At 34.9% G+C, this 26,004-nt stretch overlaps 1 protein-coding gene and 1 long non-coding RNA gene across 11 annotated transcripts in view; one reads left to right on the top strand and one right to left on the bottom strand.

Moving 5' to 3' along the window:
* Nucleotides 1-940: 940 nt before the first annotated feature.
* The window catches only part of LOC136029406 (metallophosphoesterase 1-like), a 30,956-nt gene continuing 5,892 nt past the window's right edge, over nt 941-26,004 (top strand). For 2 of the 10 annotated variants that reach the window (XM_065707775.1, XM_065707828.1), the window contains exons 1-3: nt 941-1,019; nt 16,057-16,187; nt 23,977-24,099. Coding sequence is in view for 4 of the 10 variants with exons in the window: in XM_065707828.1 (XP_065563900.1) it covers nt 16,068-16,187; nt 23,977-24,099 (243 nt within the window). In the remaining 6 variants the exon portion in view is untranslated. Of the gene's footprint in view, nt 1,024-1,100; nt 1,120-3,529; nt 3,661-5,217; nt 5,240-10,113; nt 10,272-16,056; nt 16,188-23,976; nt 24,100-26,004 lie in introns of those variants that run through there. The other 8 variants (XM_065707783.1, XM_065707838.1, XM_065707814.1 and 5 more) reach the window with 7 other exon arrangements.
* LOC136029445 (uncharacterized) lies at nt 1,683-3,516 on the bottom strand. Its single transcript, XR_010618049.1, has 2 exons — nt 3,420-3,516; nt 1,683-2,638 (listed from the first exon to the last, which is right to left on the bottom strand). It is a non-coding gene; the product is annotated as an uncharacterized LOC136029445 (long non-coding RNA).

Here is a 26,004-nt window from a genome sequence, read left to right on the forward strand (position 1 = left end):
CATGAATCCAAGGATAAAAAACAGAATATATGATAAAAACATAGAAGATAAGAAGAAAAAGCGGAAGAATGGATAAAATGACAGAATTTGACTTGCCAAGATTAATCTTACGCCTACTTACCCTCAACTAAATTAGACAGTGGCTACCATCGCTGAATCAGCTTGAAACGACAATTTTTTTTTTCACTTGCTCGTTTGCTTTAGGAGTGTTTTTTTAATTTTAGTTACTAAGGACTGTGATTTGTCCTCTATTAGGTTAAAGCTATGATCTCAAAACGAGGTATATTTTGTACTGTTTTTTTTTTAATCTGTTGTCAAATGCTTATCTCTTACCTGATGTAAAAGACTTGTTGAATTCATTTTTGATTTTGCACAGGATCTTTATGGGCAACAGCTTGAATCGAGAGTATTCAATGAATTTGCAGTCGCACAGATTTTAGTTTCTGTATATAAAGACAAAGTTACAAATGTTTTGGGTTTCCAAAAGAAACGAGAGAGGAGGAAAGGGGAGAGAGATTATTTATATTTATGATTATATGGCTACTTAGCCACCATTCACACATGATTGAGGCGTAGTCAAAATTGTGCTCAAGTCCCTGGTTTCTCCACTCTCAAGGGTGGTGCTTTATTAAGTTGTTGTTGCATAATGTGGAAAATCGTGTAGTTTTTTTTGTGATGAGGGACACATGGTTTTTCTTTCACAGACTAGACAATACTGTCAATTTATTAAATTTTAAACCATTTAAATTATATAACCATGTAAAATAGACATTTACCAAAACTTTATTCAATTATATATAACCGGACGCATCAAAAACTTCTACCAAATGTGCAATCCTGTGATAAAAGGTAGCGTTTTCTGCGTTACTGTTTTTTTTTTTACTAAAAATGTTATACTTTCAACATTACTCAACTTGTTGTATTTATTGGCTGAAAAAGTACAGTCTCATTTAAAAATATTTGGCAACGTGATATTCGTTTTGGATAATGTCAAAGACGAAATTTATCAAGAAATTTATGCATGTTGAATATTTTGCTGGATATTTTTTTTTTGTGTTTTTACTAACAGTATCATTCGGAGAGGCTCTTGGCGTCGGATTTTCATTAACTGCATTTTTAGTTCAGGCTATTAAAACCTTTATAATTCAAAAAAATGAATGCTAGGCTATTTACAGATTAGGACATCATTTAGCTAGGATTATTTTGTGAGGAAGAATTAGCCTAGTGGCAGTACTAAAAGAATTATAAAACACTAGCTGTTGGGTGGCGCTTCGCGCCACCCCAACACCTAGTTGGTGGGGGCGCTTCGCGCCCCCCCAAGCCCCCCCGCGCGCGTAAGTCGTTACGCGCCATAATAGTTACGCGCCATTGTAGTTGTGTCCCTATGTCCCACCTGTGAATATAGATAGATATATATATATGGTTTTAACTACGTAAAACTTGCGAATATACAACATTCTTTGCTGTCCCATTGTCTTTGCATATAAATAGATTGTCAGGTTTACCGACTCTTGAACATGCAACATATAATGGTCCATGGGAAAACAATCTGTATTCAGATCTATACCTCATGATTCTAATGATTGCCCTTGAGCTTTGTTGATGGTGATTGCTAATCGACCATTCCCTGTCCCGGTGTCCCGGTCGTCATTTACATCCCCCTGTTTCCCCCGGTGTCCCCGTTGTAGTTGTGTCCCTGTGTCCCGGTCGTCATTTATATTCCCTGTGTCCCGGGTCCCGGTCGTCATTTGTATCCCGGTGTCCCGGTCTGTATATACATTCGTTTTTTAGTTTTGTTTTTCTCCTTTATTTTTTTCCTTTTTTTTCTTTTTTAGCTTATTTAGATTTTTAGATTTTTTAGTTTTTTTATTAGTTTTTAGGTTTTTTTTCTTTTTAGTTTTTTTGTCCCGGTCGTCATTTATATCCCCCTGTTTCCCCCGGTGTCCCCGTTGTAGTTGTGTCCCTGTGTCCCGGTCGTCATTTATATTCCCTGTGTCCCGGTCGTCATTTGTATCCCGGTGTACCGGTCTGTATATACATTCGTTTTTTAGTTTTGTTTTTCTCCTTTATTTTTTTCCTTTTTTTTTCTTTTTTAGTTTATTTAGATTTTTAGATTTTTTAGTTTTTTTATTAGTTTTTAGTTTTTTTTTCTTTTTAGTTTTTTGTAGTTTTTACCTTCTTTTTAGTTTTGTTAATTTTTTTTTTTACTTATGTCCTGGTCGTCATTTATACTCCCTGTGTCCCGGTGCTTTGTTGATTGCTAATCGAACATTCCTTTTGTCCTGGTCGCTTTCTCTTTGAGTGTCGTCATTTATTTTTTTCTTTTTTAGTTCTTTTAGTTTTTACCTTTTTTAGTTTTTTTAGGTTTTTAGATGAAATTTTTTTTTAGTTTTTTCCTTTTTTTCTTTTTAGTTTTTTATTGGTTTTTACCTTTATGTTAGCTTATTTTTCAGTTTTTTCCTTTTTTTTTAGTTTTTTTTATTTTTTATTTTTTTTTAGTTTTTTACCTTTTTTTAGTTTTTTTAGTTTTTTTAGTTTTTTAGCTTTTTTACTTTTTTTATTAGTTTTTAGTTTTTTTGTAGTTTTTGCCTTTTTTTAGTTTTTTCAGTTTTTTTTTTAGTTTTTTATTGGTTTTTACCTTTATTTTAGCTTATTTTTCAGTTTTTTCCTTTTTTTTAGTTTTTTTTAGTTTTTAGTTTTTTTAGTTTTTTACCTTTTTTTAGTTTTTTTAGTTTTTTTAGTTTTTTAGCTTTTTTATTTTTTTTATTAGTTTTTAGTTTTTTTGTAGTTTTTGCCTTTTTTTTAGTTTTTTTAGTTTTTTAGCTTTTTTATTAGTTTTTAGTTTTTTTTGTAGTTTTTGCCTTTTTTTAGTTTTTTTAGTTTTTTAGCTTTTTTATTTTTTTTATTAGTTTTTAGTTTTTTTTGTAGTTTTTACCTTTTTTTAGTTTTTTCAGTTTTGACGTCACCTGATCCAGTTTTTTCAGGTGACGTCACCTGATCCACGATCCACAGATACACAGACAACTTATTTTTATATATATAGATATTTTTTTTTTTTTACTTATGTCCTGGTCGTCATTTATACTCCCTGTGTCCCGGTGCTTTGTTGATTGCTAATCGAACATTCCTTTTGTCCTGGTCGCTTTCTCTTTGAGTGTCGTCATTTATTAGTTTTTTCCTTTTTTTCTTTTTAGTTTTTTATTGGTTTTTACCTTTATTTTAGCTTATTTTTCAGTTTTTTCCTTTTTTTTAGTTTTTTTTTTATTTTTTATTTTTTTTAGTTTTTTACCTTTTTTTAGTTTTTTTAGTTTTTTTAGTTTTTTAGCTTTTTTACTTTTTTTATTAGTTTTTAGTTTTTTTTGTAGTTTTTGCCTTTTTTAGTTTTTTCAGTTTTTTTTTAGTTTTTTATTGGTTTTTACCTTTATAGTTTTTTTAGTTTTTTAGCTTTTTTATTTTTTTTATTAGTTTTTAGTTTTTTTTGTAGTTTTTGCCTTTTTTTAGTTTTTTCAGTTTTGACGTCACCTGATCCAGTTTTTTCAGGTGACGTCACCTGATCCACACATCCACAGACAGACAACTTATTTTTATATATATAGATAGATAAAAGACTCAAGTACTGGCAGTGTGGCAAATGACTTTCTTGAATATGGTGGCTTTGAGGTTAGAAATAGGCTAAGCTACTGAAGATTATGAATGTGATTTTTGAGTAAATATGGAGCAGTCCACATTTTTGACCTACAAATAAAGTAAACATGCCACTCAATGCCTTTCTTATGCTCCTTCTGAATATGATAATTGCTTTTGTTGTAAATTTGGTTTTAAGCTATTTTTAGACCCTTGAAAATGATAATTTGAGAGGGTCATGTAAATTTTTTCTTATAGTTTTGGGAATAAAAAAGGATTAAAGAATGGTTTTAAACCTTTTATTTCATCATATATCGATTTTGTAAAAGCTATGGTAAAATTCTAGTTTAGTGACTTCTTGCTATATTAGAAAGGGGTTAGGTTAGGAAAAATGAAACTTATGAGGATTGGTCTACAGGCTAAAGTATAGGTCAATGTTGGTATTACCAGAACAATTTTTTGGGGTCATGAAACTATTGTTAATAGATATATTATGAAAGTACCCACCTCCACTCCTTCTCCCTCTAGAGGGTCCTGAAATTCACCTACATGACAGTTCTATACCTATTGAAATTTTGACAAAACAACATTTTACCTTAATTTTCAGTTACCAGTTGCTTTTTCATATAATTGCTATAGCAAGAAGTCACTAAACTAGAATTTTACCAAAGTTACATAACTCACTAGCATTAAATTGTCACAGTTAAGTTGGATGAAAAAATTCAAAACAATTTTGCTATGTTTTCTTCTTATTCTGTTAGGCTGCTTAAAAACTGTCATTTCAACTAGCTGCCAAAAAATCAAAGCAGACAGAAGAAACATGGTGGATAGCAAAATTGTTTTGAATATATTTTTCATCCAACTTTGTCATGATAAATCAATGCTGGTGGATTATATAGCTTTTACAAAATGGATTTATAGTCAAATTGTAAGTCTGAAACTAATTTTTAACCCATTTTTGTAACCAAAACTATAGAAAGAAATTATCATTTTCATGGGTTCTAAAAGGGCTTAAAATTAAATCTGCAGCAAAAGCAATTACTACATTCAGAAAGAGCATTAAAAAGATATCAAGTGGTATGTTCACTTTGTTGGTCATAAATGCAGACTGCTCCATATTTACCAATTTTTGGAAAAAAGGAAGTACCTAGCAATTTTAAGCAAAGATTAAACCACTGTATAAGAAAGGTGAAAAGAGTAAGTATGATAATCATAGAGGCATGTACCTAGTTTCTGTAGATAGTAAATTAATTAAGAAGTGCCTGAGTCATCAAATATCTATAGTCTACAGTTTTATAGATTATGAGCAATCATTTTGGTAAATATGATGGATTTATAGTCAAATTGTAAGTCTGAAACCAATTTTTAACCCTTTTTTATAACCAAAACTATAGAAAGAAATCATCATTTTCATGGGTTCTAAAAGGGCTTAAAATTAAATTTGCAACTAAAGCAATTATTACATTCAGAAAGAGCATTAAAAAGACATCAAGTGGTATGTTCACTTTGTTGGTCATAAATGCAGACTGCTCCATATTTACCAATTTTTGGAAAAAGGGAAGTACCTAGCAATTTTAAGCAAAGATTAAACCACTGTATAAGAAAGGTGAAAAGAGTAAGTATGATAATCATAGAGGCATGTACCTAGTTTCTGTAGATAGTAAATTAATTAAGAAGTGACTGAGTCATCAAATATCTATAGTCTACAGTTTTATAGATTATGAGCAATCATTTTGGTAAATATATTACAGTTCATATTACCAATACAGTGAACATACCACTGCCTTTTTGCACTTTGCCTTTTTTATGCTCTTTACAAATCTAGCAATTGCTTCTATTGCAAATTCAGATTTAAGCACTTTTTGACCTAACCCAACCAAACCTAATTATAAATAATTTTGGCACTGAGAAAATGTAGTATTATGTTGTCAAAAATGACCAATAACTCATGCTTTAATGAGCATAAAAAAAGGTGCTGAGTGGTATGTTCACTTTATTGGTAAGTCAATAATATGATCTGTGATTTATTTACCATCATTTGATTCAGCTGGTAGAATAGCTTTAGCAAATGTCTTATCCTTGTATGGTATACTAGACAAATACATTAAAGTAATTAGTGCTATGTAAAAGAATAACACTGCTTTTGTATTAAATCAGGAGTTAAGCAGGATTGTGTTCTATCCCCATTTATATGGATTTTGTCTTAATAAGTATGGGAATAGCGATGGGAGAATAAAGAGTTAAGTAGAAAAGAAAAACTTCCCTGGACTTAGATTTTGCTGACAATTTAAGAATCCTAGATGAAAGTTTGAGCAAATTGAGGGAACTTTCAAAGGTTTCATGAGTTCAGGGTGCTAGAATAGTTTTGAAAATAAATCTTAAGAAGACTAGGTCATTAAGTTTTCACTTACCTTGGTAGTATTGTTTAGGAAAGACACCTGGTACTGTGAAGATGTTAGGAGTAGAATAGCCAAGGCTCAGGGTGTTTTTTTCACAGTCAAAAAAAGTTTAGAAGAATAGGAAAATGGAAACCAAGATTAGAATATTGGAAGCTACAGTAATGACAGCAGTCAAATATGATTCTGAAGCATCAGCACTCCAAAAAAAGAGGAAGATTTGCTAGATGTTTTCCAGAGAAATTCCCTACAGATTGTTTTGGGTACCCAACTGACTGACCCTATTTCAAACATTAGGCTGTATAAAAAGTGTGGTTTAATCCTTCTTTCTAGGGTTATAATGAGAGAAAGGTTGATATGGCTAGGACACATTCTGCAGATGATAAATGACAGATTGCCAAAGATTGTCTTTTTCAGCCAGCCATTTAGGGGAAAACGAAAATCAGGTTATTTGCATTGGGGTGGGAGGATGATATAAAGAAGGACTTAAAGGAAATGGGAACACATTGGGTAGGTGTAAAGACTGAGGCTTTTAATAGATTGAGGGGGAGGAGGAGTGTGCATAGCTGTGTTGGCCTTGTGCTGCAGAGAGTTATTAGTAGTAGAAGTAGTATGAAATTGAACACTTCACTTGATCCATTTTCTTATGCCCCTTTATAGCTCAATAATTGTTTCTTGGGAAAATTCTATTTTCAGGCTTTAATGGGTCCCCAAAAGGTGAAACAGGTCATTGTCCCCAAAAGTTTAAAAACATGTTAAAAAACAACAGCTATCTAGTAAGAAAAAATTGCTATTTGCAGCTGATTCAGGAACGGGGATTTTTATTTTCCTTAGTCTTTGCAGTAAAATGTTATTGAGGAAACAAATTTAAAGATTTTTGAAAAGAGCCCAAAACCCCTCAATAATGACATCACAGCAAAATTGACGACATTTTTGATGGGTTTCTATCTCTTTTTAAAAGTTTCTGCAAATCTGTTTCCAAAATAACATTTTACTATTAATACTAAGGTAAATAATAGTTACCATTCATGAAGCAGCTGCAAATGGCAATTTTTTCTCACTAATTCAGTTCTTTTTAGAAATAAACTTTTAAACTTTTGGGGACTATATGTGGTTTTGAGGGCTCGAACCACACATTTTGAGCCCTTTAAGGGCTCAAAATAGAATTTGCCCTGGAAGCAATTATTGAATTGTGAAAGAGCATAAAAAGGTATAAAGTGATATATTCACTTTCATTATAGCTAAATTACATTGTAAACTGTAAATTTACCAAAATGCAAGTCTGAGCAGAAAGTAAGAACTTAGCATTTTTGTTAGTCAAAATGGGTTTATTCTTTTTTCAAAACAAATTTTGATTCATGTACTTTTTATGTTTCTAGTTAAGGTAGGAAACATACTGTAGGCTACAAGTAATAATGAACCTTTCTTGGTAGCCAATAGAATATTGCTTTTCAATGGCCATGGAAAATGTCCTTTTAAATATTGTTCAAAATCTCCAGAGATTTTGTTGTGTCACTTTCAAATAAAATGATTTTTCCCTATTGAACTGCTATTTGTACATCATGGGAAGGCAGTGTGGTCTTTGAAAATACCTAAATCATAAATATATAGCCAAAATTATATATTTCCAATGTATTTGGCTATGTGTCACTCTTATTTCAACCTGTGTGTCTGTAAATTTAATCAACTGTATAGTTTTTTAATGACAGCTGTTGAGAAAGGAACATGCTAAGAAAACATTTCTTACTTTATTATCTGGAGAATAATTGTATTTAACACGTTTCAACTGCAGCTCCACGATAGTCTAATTTACCCCCCCCCCCCTAATGTGCAAATATTAAGCCATATTATATATTTTCCATGAATTTGGTCATGCATCACTTTTGTTTTAATCTATCTACCTGTAGATTGAATCAACTGTGACAAAATTAAAAAGTAGAAGTAAGATGAAAAATATATAATTTGGGCTATATATTTGCACATTAGGGAGGGGATAAAGTATAGAGGATCTACAGTCAAAATGTGTTTAACTACAATTATTCTGCATATTATGAAGTAAGGATTATTTTCTTAACATGTTTCCTTCTTAGCAGCCCCAATTCTTGGCTTACACCACATTTTGTCTTTCCCAGTTAGTTTTACATGCATAGCTGTGTCTTGCCCTTTCCTCTTGCTTTGTGGTGTTTCTTAGCAAAATCTATAATAATATGCATTCCCTTTTGCATTCAAGTAAAATATTTATTTATTATTTTTCATTGCTTGAATCATTACATCTAATGAATCATATTGTTAGACAGGTAAATTTTTGGTTTTCTTAGTTTAGCTAGGAAGAAAGTGGATACATTATTTGATGCCCGTTTTTATGCTCTTTCCAAATATAATAGTTGCTTCAAGGAGAAATTCCATTTTAAGCCCTTAAAGGGGCTCGAAATAGCTCACAGTAACCAAAAGTTTCAATATACATTAAGGGAAAAAATAACCATTTGTAGATGGTTTAGGGATGACGACTATTATTTTGGATTAATATTAATAGCAAGTTTGTATCAGAATTTTTAAAAGAGCTTGAAATCCGTCGAAAATACTGTCAGAGCAAAACAAAATCGCACCAATGCCTTATGCCTGAAACTTACAGCCCCCACCTTGAACAACAAGGAAAATCATTATTTTGCATGGATAGTAATGATGTGTCCTCTCTTTTTTGTTCTGCTTTTTTATATCTAAATAGCTTTAAACTAACTTTTTAACATTACATCATAGTCTATAACTAGAGACAAGGTATTAAGTTACCTTTTGAGGGCCTAAACTGGAAAGGACATAAAAATGTAACAAATCGTGTTTTCTCTTTCTTCCTAGCTAAATTATATGATAAACCAAAAGTTTAATGTTAAACAGGCATTTTATTCCTAAATATCATGTTACTGTGAAATATTGAGAACCAGATTATTTGAAAAATGAAAGTGTGCATAGCTGATTGTGCATAGCTTATTATAAATTAAGATTCTCATTATTATAATGGGTAACAACCTATATTAGCAGATTCTATTTAAGTGGTTATACTCCTCAGGAGAAAACAGGTTAATAAAACAATTCTTACTTCATAGCATGTAGAAACTTGTAGTTTACACATCTTCCAGATATTTCCACTTTTCATCTTCTTTTTTTTTTACAAATATATAAATTTTGCTTGTTCCTAAAATTGCATTCCTTTGTGTTTGAAAAATGTTGTAATCATAGCAGGGGCATTTTAAGAATTATAATGATTTTCTTTGAAACAAAATGCCATCTATGACATGTTTTTATAGCATGTGGTCAAATCCTGTTATAACAATATATTTGAAGTAGATAGTATTGATAGTAGAAACAAGATTTCAGCTATGCTCCAAATGGTGAAGATGAATCCACTGAAAAGTTATGTCCAGTGGTGGAGGGATAACAAAGAATAATGAGGAGAAGTGTCACTCCTAAGAACTTACATAAATAGGTTTAGAATGTAAACAAAAAAAAAGAAGTGAACTTTGATACTTTGCTCCACAGTAACTGTGGATTATTTTTGGATGTCACAAGACAGAAAAGATACCTGCCTTCTCTTGAAGAGCAGTACAATTTCCGGTACTCTTCTTTAGTTGATTTGAGGATTCTAAAATTTAAACCAGATTTGTCAAAATTACAATCCACCCATATCTTAAACTATAACTTGTGATGGTTCTTACAAGTTTTAGCTCTGGGTCATTGCTCCAGTTGTTTTTCAGTGTACCTTTCCTAATTCTCTCAGATGGTGCTGCTGTGTAGTGGCTACTTTAAGCAGATGAGTAATGCTCAGCAAGATAGCAATCTAGGTCCAGGCTGTTGCCATTCAGCATTGTAGAAAGGAGGTGAAAAGGAATTTCTATTTTTGATAGTGTAGAATCCAAAACATTTTGAAATAGGGATACATCAATAATATCCCAATGCATATTCCAAAACCACTGAGGCTTTTGACTGATTTGTGGAATAAGCAAATTTGTACAAAACTGTAAGTGTAAGGGTCTCCTGCTAACATGTTGTCAAGTATATCAACTATGACACTTTGGAGTTCCAGGATATTCAAGAGGACAAAATCAAGATTGGATGTGGAACCAGAAGGGTGAACATAAGAGAAAGATTTGATCTATAAAAGTAAAAATATGTTGCTTGGCATTGAAGAAGGGAGAAACTGTGTAAAATATGCAGCACCATCTTTGAAGTCTGAGCTGAAGTAACCATATATGACAAGTAATTTATTTGACGACTTAATTTTGTGTAGTAATTTTGACAGGGATGCACATACTGATGCATGTTGCAGGCTAGATATACCATTACAATAATGTGTTGGCATATAAATATATGCAAGAACAAGACTACCTAAATCAACTGCAGGCTATAGATCCCTAGGTTAGAAAGAACTGCATCTAAGCTTCTTATTGGCAGCAAGTAATTAGCCACCAAATGGGTGGCCAGAAATTGTTTTAGCAGGTATAATAAAAAACAAAGGGTCAGATAAAACTTCTAGCATTGAAGGGATCCACACTAAGCAAGTGTTCAGCTAAACACGCGATATCATACTTAAGTAGCATATTTTCATGGGTTTTTAGTTTCTCCTGGGCACCATTGATATTCTGAAAAAAAAAGTAGTAACTGTTTTATAAGAATGGAACCCATATTAACATGAATAGTCTGATATGTCGTATTACACTTGCTATGATTTCTGGTACATCTGCTTCATTTAGTTGGATTAGAACAGTCCTAGCAAAATGACCAAAACCTTGAGAAGAGTGACGTTGCTGTGGCTTCTTAATTGGCAAGGTAACTCGAAACAAACATATTAAATCGTGATTCTGCATTTAACAGCTCAATTTAATTCATCATTGGATATGAATTTTACCTAGACTATTGACATATTACCGAATCTGGTTGCACTGTACACACTGCTAACAAGAATAGGTATTTGTGCAACATCTTAGTCTTGGTCTGTCCTGATAATTTTGCTATGTTTGTGCCTCACTATCTTTGCTTGATTATTTTGTATGTTTGGCATTGCAGCAACAGTAGGAGCTGCTGATTGCTCATCAGACATATGCACTACTATTTTGTCTTTTATATCCACAATAGGCTGGACTTTTACCAACACATCCAAGTTTTTCCAGAAACTCAAATTGATTAGCTGGGTTTCAAATATTCAAGCTGCTCGGAACATTGTTCAATACAAGAGGAACAGAAGGTTGTGCCCAAGCTGGCACTGAGGGCCAGACTACAGGGCCTGGGGGTTGTATTGAGTATTCCTGCTTTTCAACAAGCAAATTTATAATCCTCACATAATCATCTAAACAAGATGTTACAAATGTCCTTAGTTCATTAGGAAAAGCTGGTACATCACAAGGATCAACTGTAAAAAAAAATAGGGGTAATTCCTCCTTACATGCCTTAAAAAAACTACTCAACAACTTTTGTAAGTCTGCCAAAAATGTTGTGGTTGGATGCAAACCACTGTGCCTTTCAAGAGCATCAAAGTTCAAGGCACTTTTACATACGTTCTGTGAATGCTGTATTGCATCTTTTGTAAAAAAAAATTTGCAGAACTGGGATAACTGTATCTTTTACAATGTTCCAATGCAGAAAATTCAATGCTGGACTTTGCATGTATAGAAATCACAATTTTTGAGGGACTCCAAATCAATCGCTAAGATCCATAATCCACAATTATAGTTTATAGAAAATAGCCAGTCCCTTAGATGAGAAAAATGAAATATACAAGTCTGTCCTCAGAGAGAGTTGCAGTGAGTTTTGGAATGCTTGGCCTCAAATTAGATGGTGCTGTAAAGATGACTTTGAACAAAAGTAATATAGATGGCATTGAGCAATAAATCAAAAAGAAAACTTAGAGCAATACTTGGAGGGAATAAGAAGGGTATTAACATCCTTTATGGGATAAATAGCATTTTAGAAGAAGTCCTCGATTCCTAGAAAAGCAAATTGGCCACGGTTCCATAATTTTCTGGGGATGCATGTATCAGAATCCAGAAGAATCTACCACCCTGCTTAACAATACAATTTCGAAAGCAGCTGACTTTTCTATACCAAAGACCAAAGGATTCAGAAAGGCAATAGAAAACCATCCACCAAAGCCTTGGAGGAACAAGGATTGCGAGGTGCTGGTCAGACAAAAGAGAGTGGCGCTAAGGAAACAGAATAAGTCTCCTTTCAATTGAAGGTCTTATAAATCTCAAGAAAGCAGAGGCTATGGTTAAGAGAACTATTGGGGAAGCAAAGAAGACAGCATGGTCCAATTCCTCATCCAACCTTGACCCAAAATTACCTCCTACAAAAATTCACAACTTTATAGCCTGCATGAACAGCAATCAAATCAAAAGTCAGGAACAAGGTTATCCTCTGGAAAAGGAAGGAGTCAGCTTGCAAACTGAAAAAGAAAAGGCTGAGGCCCTAGAAGATGCCTTTGAGTACCCCCCCCCCTGAAGATTCCAACTCCAAAGTACACAAAGGAGGATAACAACCCAAATCTTTGATTTACTGAAACTCTTCAAAAAAGATGAATTCCCTTTCCAAAAATTGTAGGGAGGTATATGGACTAACAACAAGTCCTTTCACAGGAAAGTCCTTTCAAGTCTGAATTAAATGTGGCTACTCAGAATTTGAAATCTCCATCAACGCCAAAAATCAACAAGGAAGACAACCTGTGCTTAATAAAAAGCCCTGAAGAATTCAGAACAAGAATATTAATGGTATTTAACCAGTGTTGGCTTAAAAGTACTTTCCCACAGATATGGAAACCCACCATAATTAGACCAATTTCCATTATACCAATGTAGACCAATTTCCCACCATCATGAGAAATTGGTCTACAAAAGGCTGGAGTGGTTCATGGAATAGAACGAGTTGATTCAGGCTGAGCAGACAGGTTTCAGGAAACATCACAGCACACTAGATAACATAGTCAGATTGGAAAATTTTTGTAAAAACAGGATTTGGAGAAGGAAAAATATCCGTGGCAGTATTGTATGATTTTGAAAGAGCTTACAATAATGTATGCCATAAAAAGATGACTTCAAAAATGCTAAGCTTGGATTCCCACAAAAAATAAGCCTTTTTGTTGAAAGTTATTTAGAAGGGCGAACTTTCTATGTAAGAGTAGGGAAGGAACTTTCATCCCCTCGATTAATAACACGTGGCCTTCCACAGGAAGCAATTATAAGCACTCTTCTTTTCCTTGTATTTATGTCTGACCCTAAAACTTCCACAACCGTTGATATTAGAGGCATGTTTGCTGATGATATACTAACATGCCACAAAAGCTCCAGCTTAGAAGAAGCCTCAAAACCAGCACAGATAACTATTGAAGAAATTCATCAGTATTCCAAGGATCATAGAGTCCCACTGTCCACCGAAAAAACCAAGGTCATAGTTTTCCACAGGGAAAGAAATCACCTCACCAGTCCAGAGATAAGGATAAATGGAAGAACTCTAGAAGTTGCAAATTCAGCAAATATCCTATGAGTCAACTTTGACAAGAAGTTGACATGGCAAACACATTTGGAAGCCACCAAAATTTTTTTTTTTTTAAAAGACTGGTTCTAATGAAGCGAATGACAGGGACCTCCTGGGGATCTTCCTCAAAAACTCTGATGGATTTTATAAAATATCTACAAGGGATAATTGAATATGGAATCCAGGCTTATGGTACAGCATCACAAAAGCAACTTAGAGTACTTGAAACCCTTTAGAATTCAGCTATTAGGATAGCCTTCAGTCTTCCCAGCCATACTCCAATTGACACCCTGAGGCGAATTGCTGCGGTCCCAAAAATAGAAGAGAGAAGGAAGATTCTATGAACAAAGTACTTCGTGAAGATCCAAGCTTTTGGTCCTAAACACATTGTCACTTCCACACACTTGAAGACTTAAGAAGCACATCCCGAAAATTACCCTCTGGATTCAAAAAGCTGTTAAAAAAAACTATTTTGAATTAGAGAAGTCAGACTGTATCTAATTCTCTACTTATACCAGATTTCCCTCCCCCTTGGAGAATGGCTGCCCCTCAAGTCATTCTAGAGCTGATCCCTAACAGTAAGCATAACCTTCCACAACAGTTAATATTTCAGCTATTCTCAAGATGTAAACAAATGAATTACCTAGATTACCTTGAAGTATATACAGATGGATCGCTAAGAGAAGGGAAGACAGTTGCAGGCGTATTCATACCAGATTTCAATTTGAAGCTGCTCCTCAGGCTTTCTGATGGCTCCTCAGTTCTATCAGCAGAACTGAAAGTCATTGAAATGACACTAAATACTCTCCTGCAGTCCCTCCCACCATAAAAAAGTGGCTTTTTTTAGTGACTCGAAATCTGCGCTCCAGCTGGTCTCAAAAATAAATCGGGAAGCTCCTGACTTATTTATGAGCAATTAGGAATTCCCTTCTACAAATTTCCAGACAAGGAATAAGAGTTAAGTTTCAGCACGTACCCAGCCACTGTGGAGTCAAAGGAGATGAGGTTGCAGATGAGACTGCACAACAGCCAGCAGATAGCAAATATGAGTCTAATCAAAAAATCCTAAGAGATATAATGAGGAGCAGAATCAATCGTATTTGGACCAAATTATCTCCACAGCTTTCTTCCCCATTTCAATCTAGATTTGCCAGAACTACCTATTTTCGAATCCGAGCTGAGTCAGTTTATTTGAATAAAGATAAATATAGAGGCAAGCAGTCGTAAAGCCCATTGTGTAGGTTTTGCTACCAGCGGGAAGAATCTCTACAACATATTCTATTTGATTGTCAGGACCTTTTTCCAAAAAGAAGAAAGCTTTTAGATAAAATAAGAGACCCAGGATTGCAACCTACTGTAGCAGCACTACACTTTAAAAATCCATTATCAAAGAGTTCTACAACTCTGATTTTCTCAGAGATTTTGGAGTTTCTGAAGGATACCAACGTCACCTTGTGATTCCATTACATTTTCACCATCCATTCCATTTGGATTAATATGCATAGTACTATAATAGTATTTTGTAGTACTGCAGACACGTGGTAAAACGAAATATACTACGTTTTAAGGCGCATTCTCACCAAGACGTAGACGTCAACCGTAGAAAGAGAGAGAAAGCCAAAAGGGATTTGAGTCAAAATCCTAAGAGATCAGCGTCACCTCGTGATGAAAACATCTTTGGAGGCCCGTTCGCTAACTGGAAGAAGAGGTCGTAAAAGACAAGTGAAATCCTTCGACCAAAGCATAAGGAAGGAAGGAAGACACCACCACTCCATAACCATACGGTAACTAATAAAACAGGTAACATCCTTGTTTGAATAGAGCACAGTAACCAATCAACACAACAGCAAGTAAGTCAACCCCCCAACAAGTTTAGATGCTGTAATGATGACTATCATTGAGTAAACAGATGAAATTATAAATTTGCAGGATAATTTTTATGGAATGTATGAAACAGAATAATGTCTTTCAGAGTATCTTATCTATTTGAAGTAGACATGCTGCAATTATCCACAGATCACAGTATTTTTCCAAATAAAGTTCTTTTGGAACTTTTGTTAAGGAGTGCTGTTTTGATTTAAACAGTTAATAGTTTCCAATGTCAAAGAGCAAGAATTAAATGTAAAATTGGAAAAAATAATAAGATACAACTTCAAACAATCTATTCACAAAGGGAGTGGATGTGGGAACTCAGTGCTTTCAATAAGACAAATTGCGGAAATTACACTTTTGTCATGCAAAGTTCAAAACTCTGGTGTTGTTCAAGAGCTAATGGGGGATTTGCTGGATATATCTCTAGCAACAGCTTTAGATTGGCAAAATTATTGTAGACATGTTTGCTTAGATGGACAATCTTTGTATTTCTTTTCTTGTTTCAGAGTTATCTACCCCAGTTATTTTGCGCTTTTTTAAGAGTTGTATGCTTAAGCTCTTTTTATGTATTTTTTTTTAGTATAAATTACTCCACTTATTTCATTGCATAACTGCGTCAAAAAAATTGCAACTGGATTTCTTACAGGAAAAAATTACATGGAGGATAGTGTTCAACTAGTACTTGCAGCCAATACAGGTGCTGGATTATCAACAAGCGAAATAAGAAACCTGATTTTAGATTCTTCACTGAAATGCAGCTTGATCAGTCCAAAGCTGGTAAGTTTTTTGCTTTACTTGAGACAGGAAAGAACAATAGTAAACAATGTTGTGCTTTTCTGAATCTCTCAATTAAAACAAAGTGTCAGGGTGTTCCAGTATATTCATCCCTCAATGCTTATAACTTAGAAAGCACAAATCGAAATTTGGGTTTAAAATAATTTCAGAAACTTGTGTGGAGTGTTGAGTTTTTATCTATTTTATGGCTTCAAGTATTGCGCAAAAACTCCTACTAAATTTAATATTCTTATCTATATTAGTAAATATCTAAAAATTTCAAATCTTTTTGTGTAATAATATGCATCTTGTTGGATGATTTGCTATAAAAATATTTTGTAGTGCTTTGTTTTCTTCAGTAGATTGTATTGCAAAATACTAAAGCGGTTTTCCATAAATATTTGCATTGATGGTGTGAATCTGGGGGAGGGGCAGAGAAGAGGGCAATTTTATCCAGAGAATAAAATTTAAGGATTTATCCAAAGGAAGTTGGCTTGTACTAGCACCATATAAGCTCGTTTTTGCTCTGAGTCAGTCTGCAGCTTGAATTTATGTCACTTTTACGTCAGGTCACTAGAATTATTTAGGCTGGAAATATTTTTTCTTTTGCAACAAGTCAAGATTTGGCACCAAATCAAAACCTATTTGTGTCAAATCATCTGTAGCTTCGCCTTAGCTTAGACTATTTACAAATTTCTAACTTGCTTTGCTATTAATTAAAGAAAAAAACTTTTATAGGGTAAAAACATGAACAATGGACTGATTCACTAGAGGCTCATTACGGAACATTAATTAGATATTATATTTAATTTCTAAACCCTGGCAGCCAGGTAACTACAACATCTTGCCTAGAAAAATTACTCTACACTTTTAATTCATATACACTCAAGACATAAATATTTTTCTTGTAAAATCAAGGTGTTGGTGCAAATATTAATAAAATATTACCAAAATGACATCCCAAAAACCAAGTGAAAACTTCTAATTAGACAATTCATGATCAAAGTATAAAAAGGCAGACAGACCTGAGAAAGCAAAGGTGTGAAAGCGGAAAAGACTGTGCTGATTAACTAAAACGAAAATTTCACTATATTTGGAAACTTATGGGTATTTTAACCTGAAAAACATCACAAATGTCAGCCGTTAATTGAATTTCATGAAAGTTTCAGGATTGTATCTATAGACAAAATTAGGGGGTTAAAAATAGGCTACAATAAGCTTTTTTGTCCCCATTTCTGGAAGAGAAATCCTACCTTTGCAACCTTAGAAATGTTGGGGCCTTCCTAAGTAGGCTTAGATTGACATGTGACAGCAAACAGGTTTGCATTGTCACTTTGAGGAGGGACACCCCTCCGGGGAATTGTAACCTAGGTAACTGCATATCATTGCACTGGATCTTATGTACAGTAATAAATATTTTTTCCTGAGTTTTGTTCGTTCTGGTAGATTTTGTCTAGTGTAATATATTGATTTCTGTTTAAATTGGAATGTTGAACAACCTGTTCCCTATGTTGGGAAGGTTTTAATAATAAGATCTTAGTTGCACACTTTATCAGCTAAAAAAAGTGAAGTATCCGTCATAGTGGAAAATGTCCCTGTTGGCAAGTGTAGTCACTATAATGAATCTTACATACAGTTGCTGGAACAAATAGGCAATTTCATGATATGGCATTAAATAAATAGCATTAATAAATATGGCATTATTAGGAGACTTTCACATAGGGGTGGATCCAGGTGGGCCCCCACTGAAGTAGTGGTGGATTTGGGGTTGGGGTATATTAGTAAGACGACGGCAAATGACTTCATACAATGTTGTGCTGAAGAAATTTCAAGTACTATAAAAGCAAGAGTCCACGAAGCTGAATTTTATAGTGTGATATTCGACGAAACCACGGATGCATCATATACCTCACAACTTAATCTTTCTCTGCACTATGTATATGATAGTACTAATGTAGAAGAGTTTATTGGATTTATGGACCTTAACGAAACGAACTATAAGGGTATAACTAAACATGAACCAACCATTACTGGTGAAATTTTAGGCAAGTCTGTGCTCAAGCTAATGGAAGACATGGGATTAATCTTTGACAATTATGTTGGCATAAGCTGTGCTGGATGCAGTGTCAGCATTTCTGAAATGCAAGGGGCAGTATCAGTGATCCAAAAAGTTGCTAAAAGAAGCAGCTTCTGTGGGTGCAAAAATCATGCTTTTAACCTATCGATTTCCAAGTGCAATAAAAGCCAATATGTCAGAAATACTGTAGGTAGTATTAAAGAAGTTGCAAGTTTTTATGGCACTTGGTATCAACCAAGTGACATATAGCAATCGCCAATTCTGTCGGTCTGTCTGTCTGTCTGTCGGTCGGTCCCGGTTTTGCTACTTTAGGCACTTCCAGGTAAGCTAGGACGATGAAATTTGGCAAGCGTATCAGGGACCGGACCAGATTAAATTAGAAATAGTTTTCCCGCTTTGACCATCTGGGGGGGGGGGGGGAGTGGGGGGCCGGTTAATTCGCAAAAAATAGAAAAAATGAAGTATTTTTAACTTATGAGCGGGTGATTGGATCTTAATGAAAGCTGATGTTTGGAATGATATTGTGTCTCAGAGCTCTTATTTTAAATCCCGACTGGATCTGATGACATTGGGGGGAGTTGGAGGGGGAAAACCTAAAGTCCCGGCTTTGCTACTTTAGGCACTTCCAGGTAAGCTAGGACGATGAAATCTGGCAAGCATATCAGGGACCGGACCAGATTAAATTAGAAATAGTCGTTTTCCCGATTTGACCATCTGGGGGGAGGGAGTGGGGGGCCGGTTAATTCGGAAGAAATTGAAAAAAATGAAGTATTTTTAACTTATGAGCGGGTGATTGGATCTGAATGAAATTTGATATTTGGAATGATTTTGTGTCTCAGAGCTCTTATTTTAAATCCCGACTGGATCTGATGACATTGGGGGGAGTTGGAGGTGGGGGAAGCCTAAAATCTTGGAAAACACTTAGAGCGGAGGGATCGGGATGAAACTTAATGGAAAAAATAAGCGCAGGTCCCAGATACATGATTGACATGATTGGAACTGATTCGCTCTCTTTGGGGTAGTTGGGGGGGGAGTAATTCTTAAAAATTAGAAAAAAATGAGGTATTTTCAACTTACGAACGGGTGATCGGATCTCAATTAAATTTGATGTTTAGAAGGATATCGTGTCTTAGAGCTCTTATTTTAAGTCCCGACCGGATCTGGTGACGGGGGCGGGGAGTTGGGAGGGGGAAACCTAAAACTTGGAAAACACTTAGAGTGGAGGAATCGGGATGAAACATGGTGGGAAAAATAGACACAAGTCCTAGATAGATGATTGACATAAACGGAACGGATCCGCTCTCTTTGGGGTAGTTGGGGGGGTGGGGTGGTATTTCTGAAAAATTAAAAAAAATGAGGTATTTTCAACTTACGAACGGGTGATCGGATCTCAATGAAATTTGATATTTAGAAGGATATCGTGGCTCAGAGCTCTTATTTTAAACCCGACCGGATCTGGTGACATTGGGGGGGAGTTGGGAGGGGGAAACCTAAAACTTGGAAAACACTTAGAGTGGAGGGATCGGGATGAAACTTGGTGAAAAAAAAATACGAGTTCTAGATACATGATTGACATAACCAGAATGGATCCGCTCTCTTTGGGGTAGTTGGGGGGGGGGTTAATTCTGAAAAATTAGAAAAAATGAGGTATTTTTAACTTACGAACGGGTGATTGAATCTCCATGAAATTTGATATTTAGAAGGATATCGTGTCTCAAAGCTCTTATTTTAAATCCTGACCGGATCTGGTGACATTGGGGGAAGTTTGGGGTGGGGAAACCTAAAATGATGGAAAACGCTTAGATTGGAGGGATTGGGATGAAACTTGGTTGGAAAAATAAGCAGAAGTCTTGCATACGTGATTTACATAATTGGAACGGATCCGATCAATTGCGGGGGGGGGGGGTAATTCTGAAAAATAAGATTAAATAATCTTCATGAGACTTCATATTTAGAAGGACCTCGTAACTCAGATATCTTATTTTAAATCTCAATCGGATCAAGCGTAATTGGAGGGGGGCAGTTGAGGGACCGGAAATCTTAGAAAATACTTAAAGCGGTGAGATCAGGATGAAACTGGATGGGAAGAATAGAAACCTGTCTAAGATACGTGACTGACATAACTGGACCGGATCTGCTCTCTTTGGTGGAATTGGGGGGGGGGTAATTTTGAAAATTGAGGAATTTGTAACTTACGAAAGGGTGACCAGATCTTAATGAAATTGATATTTAGAAGGATCTTGTGCTTTAAAGTTCTAATTTCAAATTCCGACCAGATCCTGTGACATTCGGGGGAGTTGGAGGGGGAAACCGGAATTCTTGGAAGACATGAAAATTGGGGTATTTATATCTTACGAATAGATGATCGGATCGTGATGAAATTTGATTTTTAGATGGAATTCATGTCTCAGAGCTCTTATTTCAAATTCCGACCAGATCTTTTGACATTGGGGGGTGTTGGAGGGGGAAATCTTGGAAAAACACTTGGAGTGGAGGAATCGGGATGAAGCTTGGTGGATAGAATAAACAAATGTCCTTGATACGTGATTGACAGAATCGTACTGGATTCGCTCTCTTTGGGGGAGTTGGGGGGAGGGGTTCAGTAATTTGGCGAGTTCGGTGCTTCTGGACGTGCTAGGGCGATGGAAATTTGTAGGCGTGTCAGGGAGCTGCACAATTGGACTTGATAAAGTCGTTTTCCCAGATTCGACCATCTGGGGGGCAAAAGGGAGAGGAAAAATTAGAAAAAATTAGGTATTTATAACTTACGAGTGGGTGATCGGATCTTAATGAATTTTGATATTTAGAAGGACTTTGTGACTCAGAGCTCTTATTTTAAATCTTGACCGGCATTACGCCTCTTATTTTCCTTTTTAAATCAATCTATTGATTCATAGAATTTTGTCAGAGCTCATACCATATGATCTCTTAGCTCTTCTCGCCTCGTCACAAGTGCCATATGAGCTCTTAGCTCTTGTTTTTTAGTGCATCAGAAAAACGAAATTTTGTCCTTAAAAATGTTTTAAGTCATCATGTACAAGGTTGCTGCAAAACTGGTTGGGTTGAACGTCACGAAAGTATATTGCGATTCAGAGATGGTATGCCTAAAATAGTTGAAGCACTTAGAACTGTGTCTTCATGGCGTGAGAGTTGTTCATTGACTGAAGCCAATTGTTTGCTGTGCGCAATTTTATCTACGACTTTATTTTTACTGTTTACTGTTTGAGTGACATAACTGACACAACTCTTGCACTGAGCAGATTACTTCAGAAGTAAACATTAAATTTATTTTCAGCCACAGAAAAATATCCAAAACCCTAAAGCTTTCAAATAAAAAGAGGGAAAAGTATGATGATATTTTTGATTGTTTGCATTCCAAGGATGGAAAAAAAAACTTATCGTTCAAATTACCCCAATGTCGCACGAGATAACGAAGACAATGTCCTCCTTTCTTAGAAAAGATCTGTTTATGTTCCGGTACTAGATTACGCTATTTCTTACATTACCGACAGATTTTCCGATGCGTCAATGACATTTTATTCACTAATTGTGTTCGTGCTACAAAATTCAAGTTCTGCTTCTGATCTTCAAACTTTAAAATCTGAGATTGAGTCAATATGTCGCAAATTCTCATCTTTTTTTGGACAAAGCGTTGAATCTTTAGTGCTGAAAATATTAAATGTGGTACTTGCATTGAAGAATACGAGTTGTATCTTAATCCTCATTTTCTACTCTTGATTACCACCATAATTACTAAGCGGTTCCATATAGTTAGGCGACATGCTAAATGGTTTGACCTATTCAAACAGTCACAAAGAATGCATGACTCCAAATGATGGTTGAAGGTTTTTTTTCCTTTTTTTTTTTTGGACTATACCATGCTTAACTCACTCGCTGTAGTGGTCAGAAGTGTAAAGGCTAAAAATTGTACAGAAAATATTAAATATGATATTTTTCTGTAGAGGGTGAACAGGTTTTTATTTTTTATGGTGGGGAGGGGGAGTTATAACACCTTTTTTTGCATCAATATTTTACGTTATTTTAATTTCAACAGATTTATTAGAACTTTAACCCTCGCCAGATTTTAGATAAAATTTACGATCATTTCCACTACCCACCTACGACGCATAATTGATGAGGCTCCCTTTAAATTGCTCGTATTTCTTTGTTCGTAAGTTTATTAGAGCAACCTATTATGCGCCCCCGCTAAAAAAAAAATCCTGGACCCGCCCCTACTGTGATACCCAGGTTTCTACAAGGAAAGTAAGATAGTTTCGTAGGCTAGGCTCCTTTTAAAAGGGAGTAAAATAGCAATTGAAAAATACTATTGGAATTTTATAGGTACTCTGATCTACTGATAACAAATAGAGTAAAAAATGACTATAGTACTGCCAAAAAATGAGTTTTGGTCATAAAAAAATGGCAACTGGCAAAGCTAAGGCATGAGAAGAATTTTCCATGCTTATGCCTCCAGCCCTTCTGCTACCCGGAAGATGCGATTTAAAATAAGTTTGTACTTGTCCCAACTTATAAAAGATTCAAATGAGCTTGGAATCCGGCTCAAATAAGGGCATCAGCTTGCTGAGGTCTCTGTCAGGCGCGTATTTAGACTTTTTTGGTAATGGAGAGGGAAGAACTAGATGAATTTCTCCCATGACGTTGCAGGAACTTTATACTCCCAGTCATACAATCCTTGACATTGTCACCTTTTTGGCCGTAAACAGTTTGGTCATAGAACGACGACCTATGGAGTAAAGACTGCCCCTGAGGGTAAATATTAGGGGAAGTCTTTTATTCTCCATTATTTATTTATGATCAATCCTGCCTGGCAGCTGGAGCTGCATTCAATTAGTTTGAGACCCGGAAGAGGGAAAACAGGTAATGACTGTTTGAAACCCTCTTTATACCAGCCAAACAAATGTTTTCTGTTTAAAAAAAAAAAAAAAACAGTACAGAAATCTTGTTTTCTTTGATATCCATTTATCTTTTATTTTCTGTTGAATAGACCATTTAAATAATTCAGAGCACTTTCCCCTTTGGTTTTGTGGGCTATGTCACCCTTGGAGACGTATTCTTTTGAAGTTTTGACCATGGATAAACTTTCAATCTTAAAATTTCTATCCAATACAATGACGAAGGGAATGGCAGCTACAGGAATTGGTCATAAACGGTACAGAAGGGATAGTGTGCTCTCTGATTACTTTTGGTTGCTTTAGAACCTTTGATCTCTGATCGATTGAGCCCCCTAAGTATCTACGACTGTTCGTTCTTTATAAAGCAGACACAAAGGAACCGAAACACAACAAACTCTGGATTATCCATGGGCTAATTATACTTTCCTCTCGGATTGTCTTCAGTCCTCCGAAATCCCAGGCTAATATCAAAAATAAAACTATGTATATGCGTGATATTAATAATTTGTACTATGTGGCCTAAACGGATGCAACAGTTCGATAACGACATTTGCAGGAGCATCAAGTAATAACATAAAATATGAATTATCACAGTATAATAATTTAGTGTAAATGACGCTTGCCAAAAAAAGTCAGATGCCAATTTCTCGTCTATTTATTCAAATGTCAGATCATTCAGAAAATGTATTTATGTTTGATTGGCGCACCCCCCGATTCTATGGCGCTTTCCAGAATCAAAGCTATTATGTTCACAGTGATATGCTATTTCAAGAATCCCTCTAATAACTTCTTTTTTTTCTAGGTACTTGACGAGTTTCATATCAAGCATGCTGTGGCACTTGCTTTAAAGAACAGATCTAATTTGCAATTAAAGACTAAAAGTATTTATACTGAAATCCTATATTGCCTCTCTCCTGATAGAAAGGTGCGTCTAATGCCCGAGCCAAACTATAGATAAAGTTTGTCGATAAAATGGAATTACGCACGTAATCAATCATGCATCCCTTTCGTAATTCTCTGAAAGTGGCTTTGAAGACTGATCTTAATTTTTTTTTTTCTGCAAGTGCATCTATAATATGTCTTTGGCCTAAGTAAGATTAGTACAATATAGACTAGTAAAATTTTATACACTAGTGGAATCTAATTGTACAAGCCAGTAAATGACTAGATTTTTTTTTGTAAAGCAACATTACCATATGCAAAATTCCGTAATAGATCATGTGTCTATTAAATTTGAATAAGAGTGGAATTTGTAGTACAATTTTTAAACTTCCTTCACTGTCAATTCCATAATATCATCCACAAATTGCTGTTTTACATAACAGCTATATCTCAGTTGTTTTTCCAACTTATGAACTGCATGTATCTTATTATTGCGGCGTCAGACGCGACCTAGTCAAGAACAAACTTTAGACCATAGCGACGGAAAATTTAATTCTGTCAAAAGACATGAAAGTGCTAATATATTAAAGATATATAAAAAAATGAAACATACCAAATACTTGGCGCATTAACTATATTTAAAAATTTAAAAGGTAGATCTATGAGATGTGTCAATTTCGTATGCAAGTAAACGAAATTAACAATCAGTTAGGAATCAGCTTAATATGTGTGACTTAACGCATATTATAATACACTTTCTTTAAATGAGCAACTGTGTATTTATGTATGTAGTACCGAGAGTACCCCAGCACTCGGCACGTGGCAGGCTTCTATATGTTGATTCTCATTGTCGCTTGTCTTCTAACCGCAGACAATTTGAGCCTTTTCTTAATGTCATGACGTCACCACAGGTTCGATACAGTCACCCTGTGAAAAATACGAATTCTTTATTAAAGCCCTGACCTATTTGGTCGTTTTTGTGGCAAGTCATCGCTTTTCCTTGTTTTTCTTCCGTAGATTTCATTGTCGATTTTTGATCATCTTTACCTCAGAAAGTTTTTTCCACGCCTTTTGCCTTAGCAGTTTAGATACATACATCATCTTATTTAATTTCTCAATGCGTTATAGGAAACAAATACATTTTTTCTAGTTTCCAACCACGGATCACTGTTCAAAATTTCGTTTACAAGTCAATGTGATTCTCACTGTCGTTTATACCATGTCTTTTTCTTTGGCTGTTGCGATTCTCACCTTCGCTAGTTTTCTAATCTCATTTATCTGTGCTTCATTTTCATCAATCAACCCCTTAAACATTTGAAATAACCTTAAATTAAAATTAGTGCCTTTGTACAAGTACTTTTTTTGTTATTGGACCTTTGACATTTGCCTTTGCTTGTCTTTTGTCATTATGAAAAACATAACGCTGAACTTTTGTTTTTTAACACATGGCTGATATAATATCAGGTTCTTGGCTAACGCCCGTATAAACTCTAATGTCATTATTTATAGCTATTTCATTGCTTGGAGTTTTTATAAAATGTTAAACGTCAACTTGTGTTTTGCCATTATGAAATACATATCACATAAACTTAATTTTTTTTTAACAAAGGCAGGGTAAGGCAGAGTTAAGTTACCCATATCAAATCCCAAACCCAATTATCATGACTATTATTTTCGATTTTGGCACGTTTTTACTCCGCTGTCGCTTATCTTCTACCTTCATTTTTCTGTCTTCTTCATTTTGGATTTTCATTACTTCAGACACTTTGCCAATGCCCTTACTTTAGCTGCTCTGATTGGTCTAGTTTAACATGTCGGTCCAGGTTGTAGATTTATTAATTGTTGAAGTATTGGGTCTCGGGTTTTTTCGATTTGTCTCATTTGATAGTCCAGGCTGTTGATTTTCACCCGTTGTGAATTTATTTGTTCGGGATTTTTGTTATTGCTC

This window comes from Artemia franciscana, chromosome 1, assembly GCF_032884065.1.
Source record: "Artemia franciscana chromosome 1, ASM3288406v1, whole genome shotgun sequence".
Lineage (NCBI taxonomy): Eukaryota > Metazoa > Arthropoda > Branchiopoda > Anostraca > Artemiidae > Artemia > Artemia franciscana.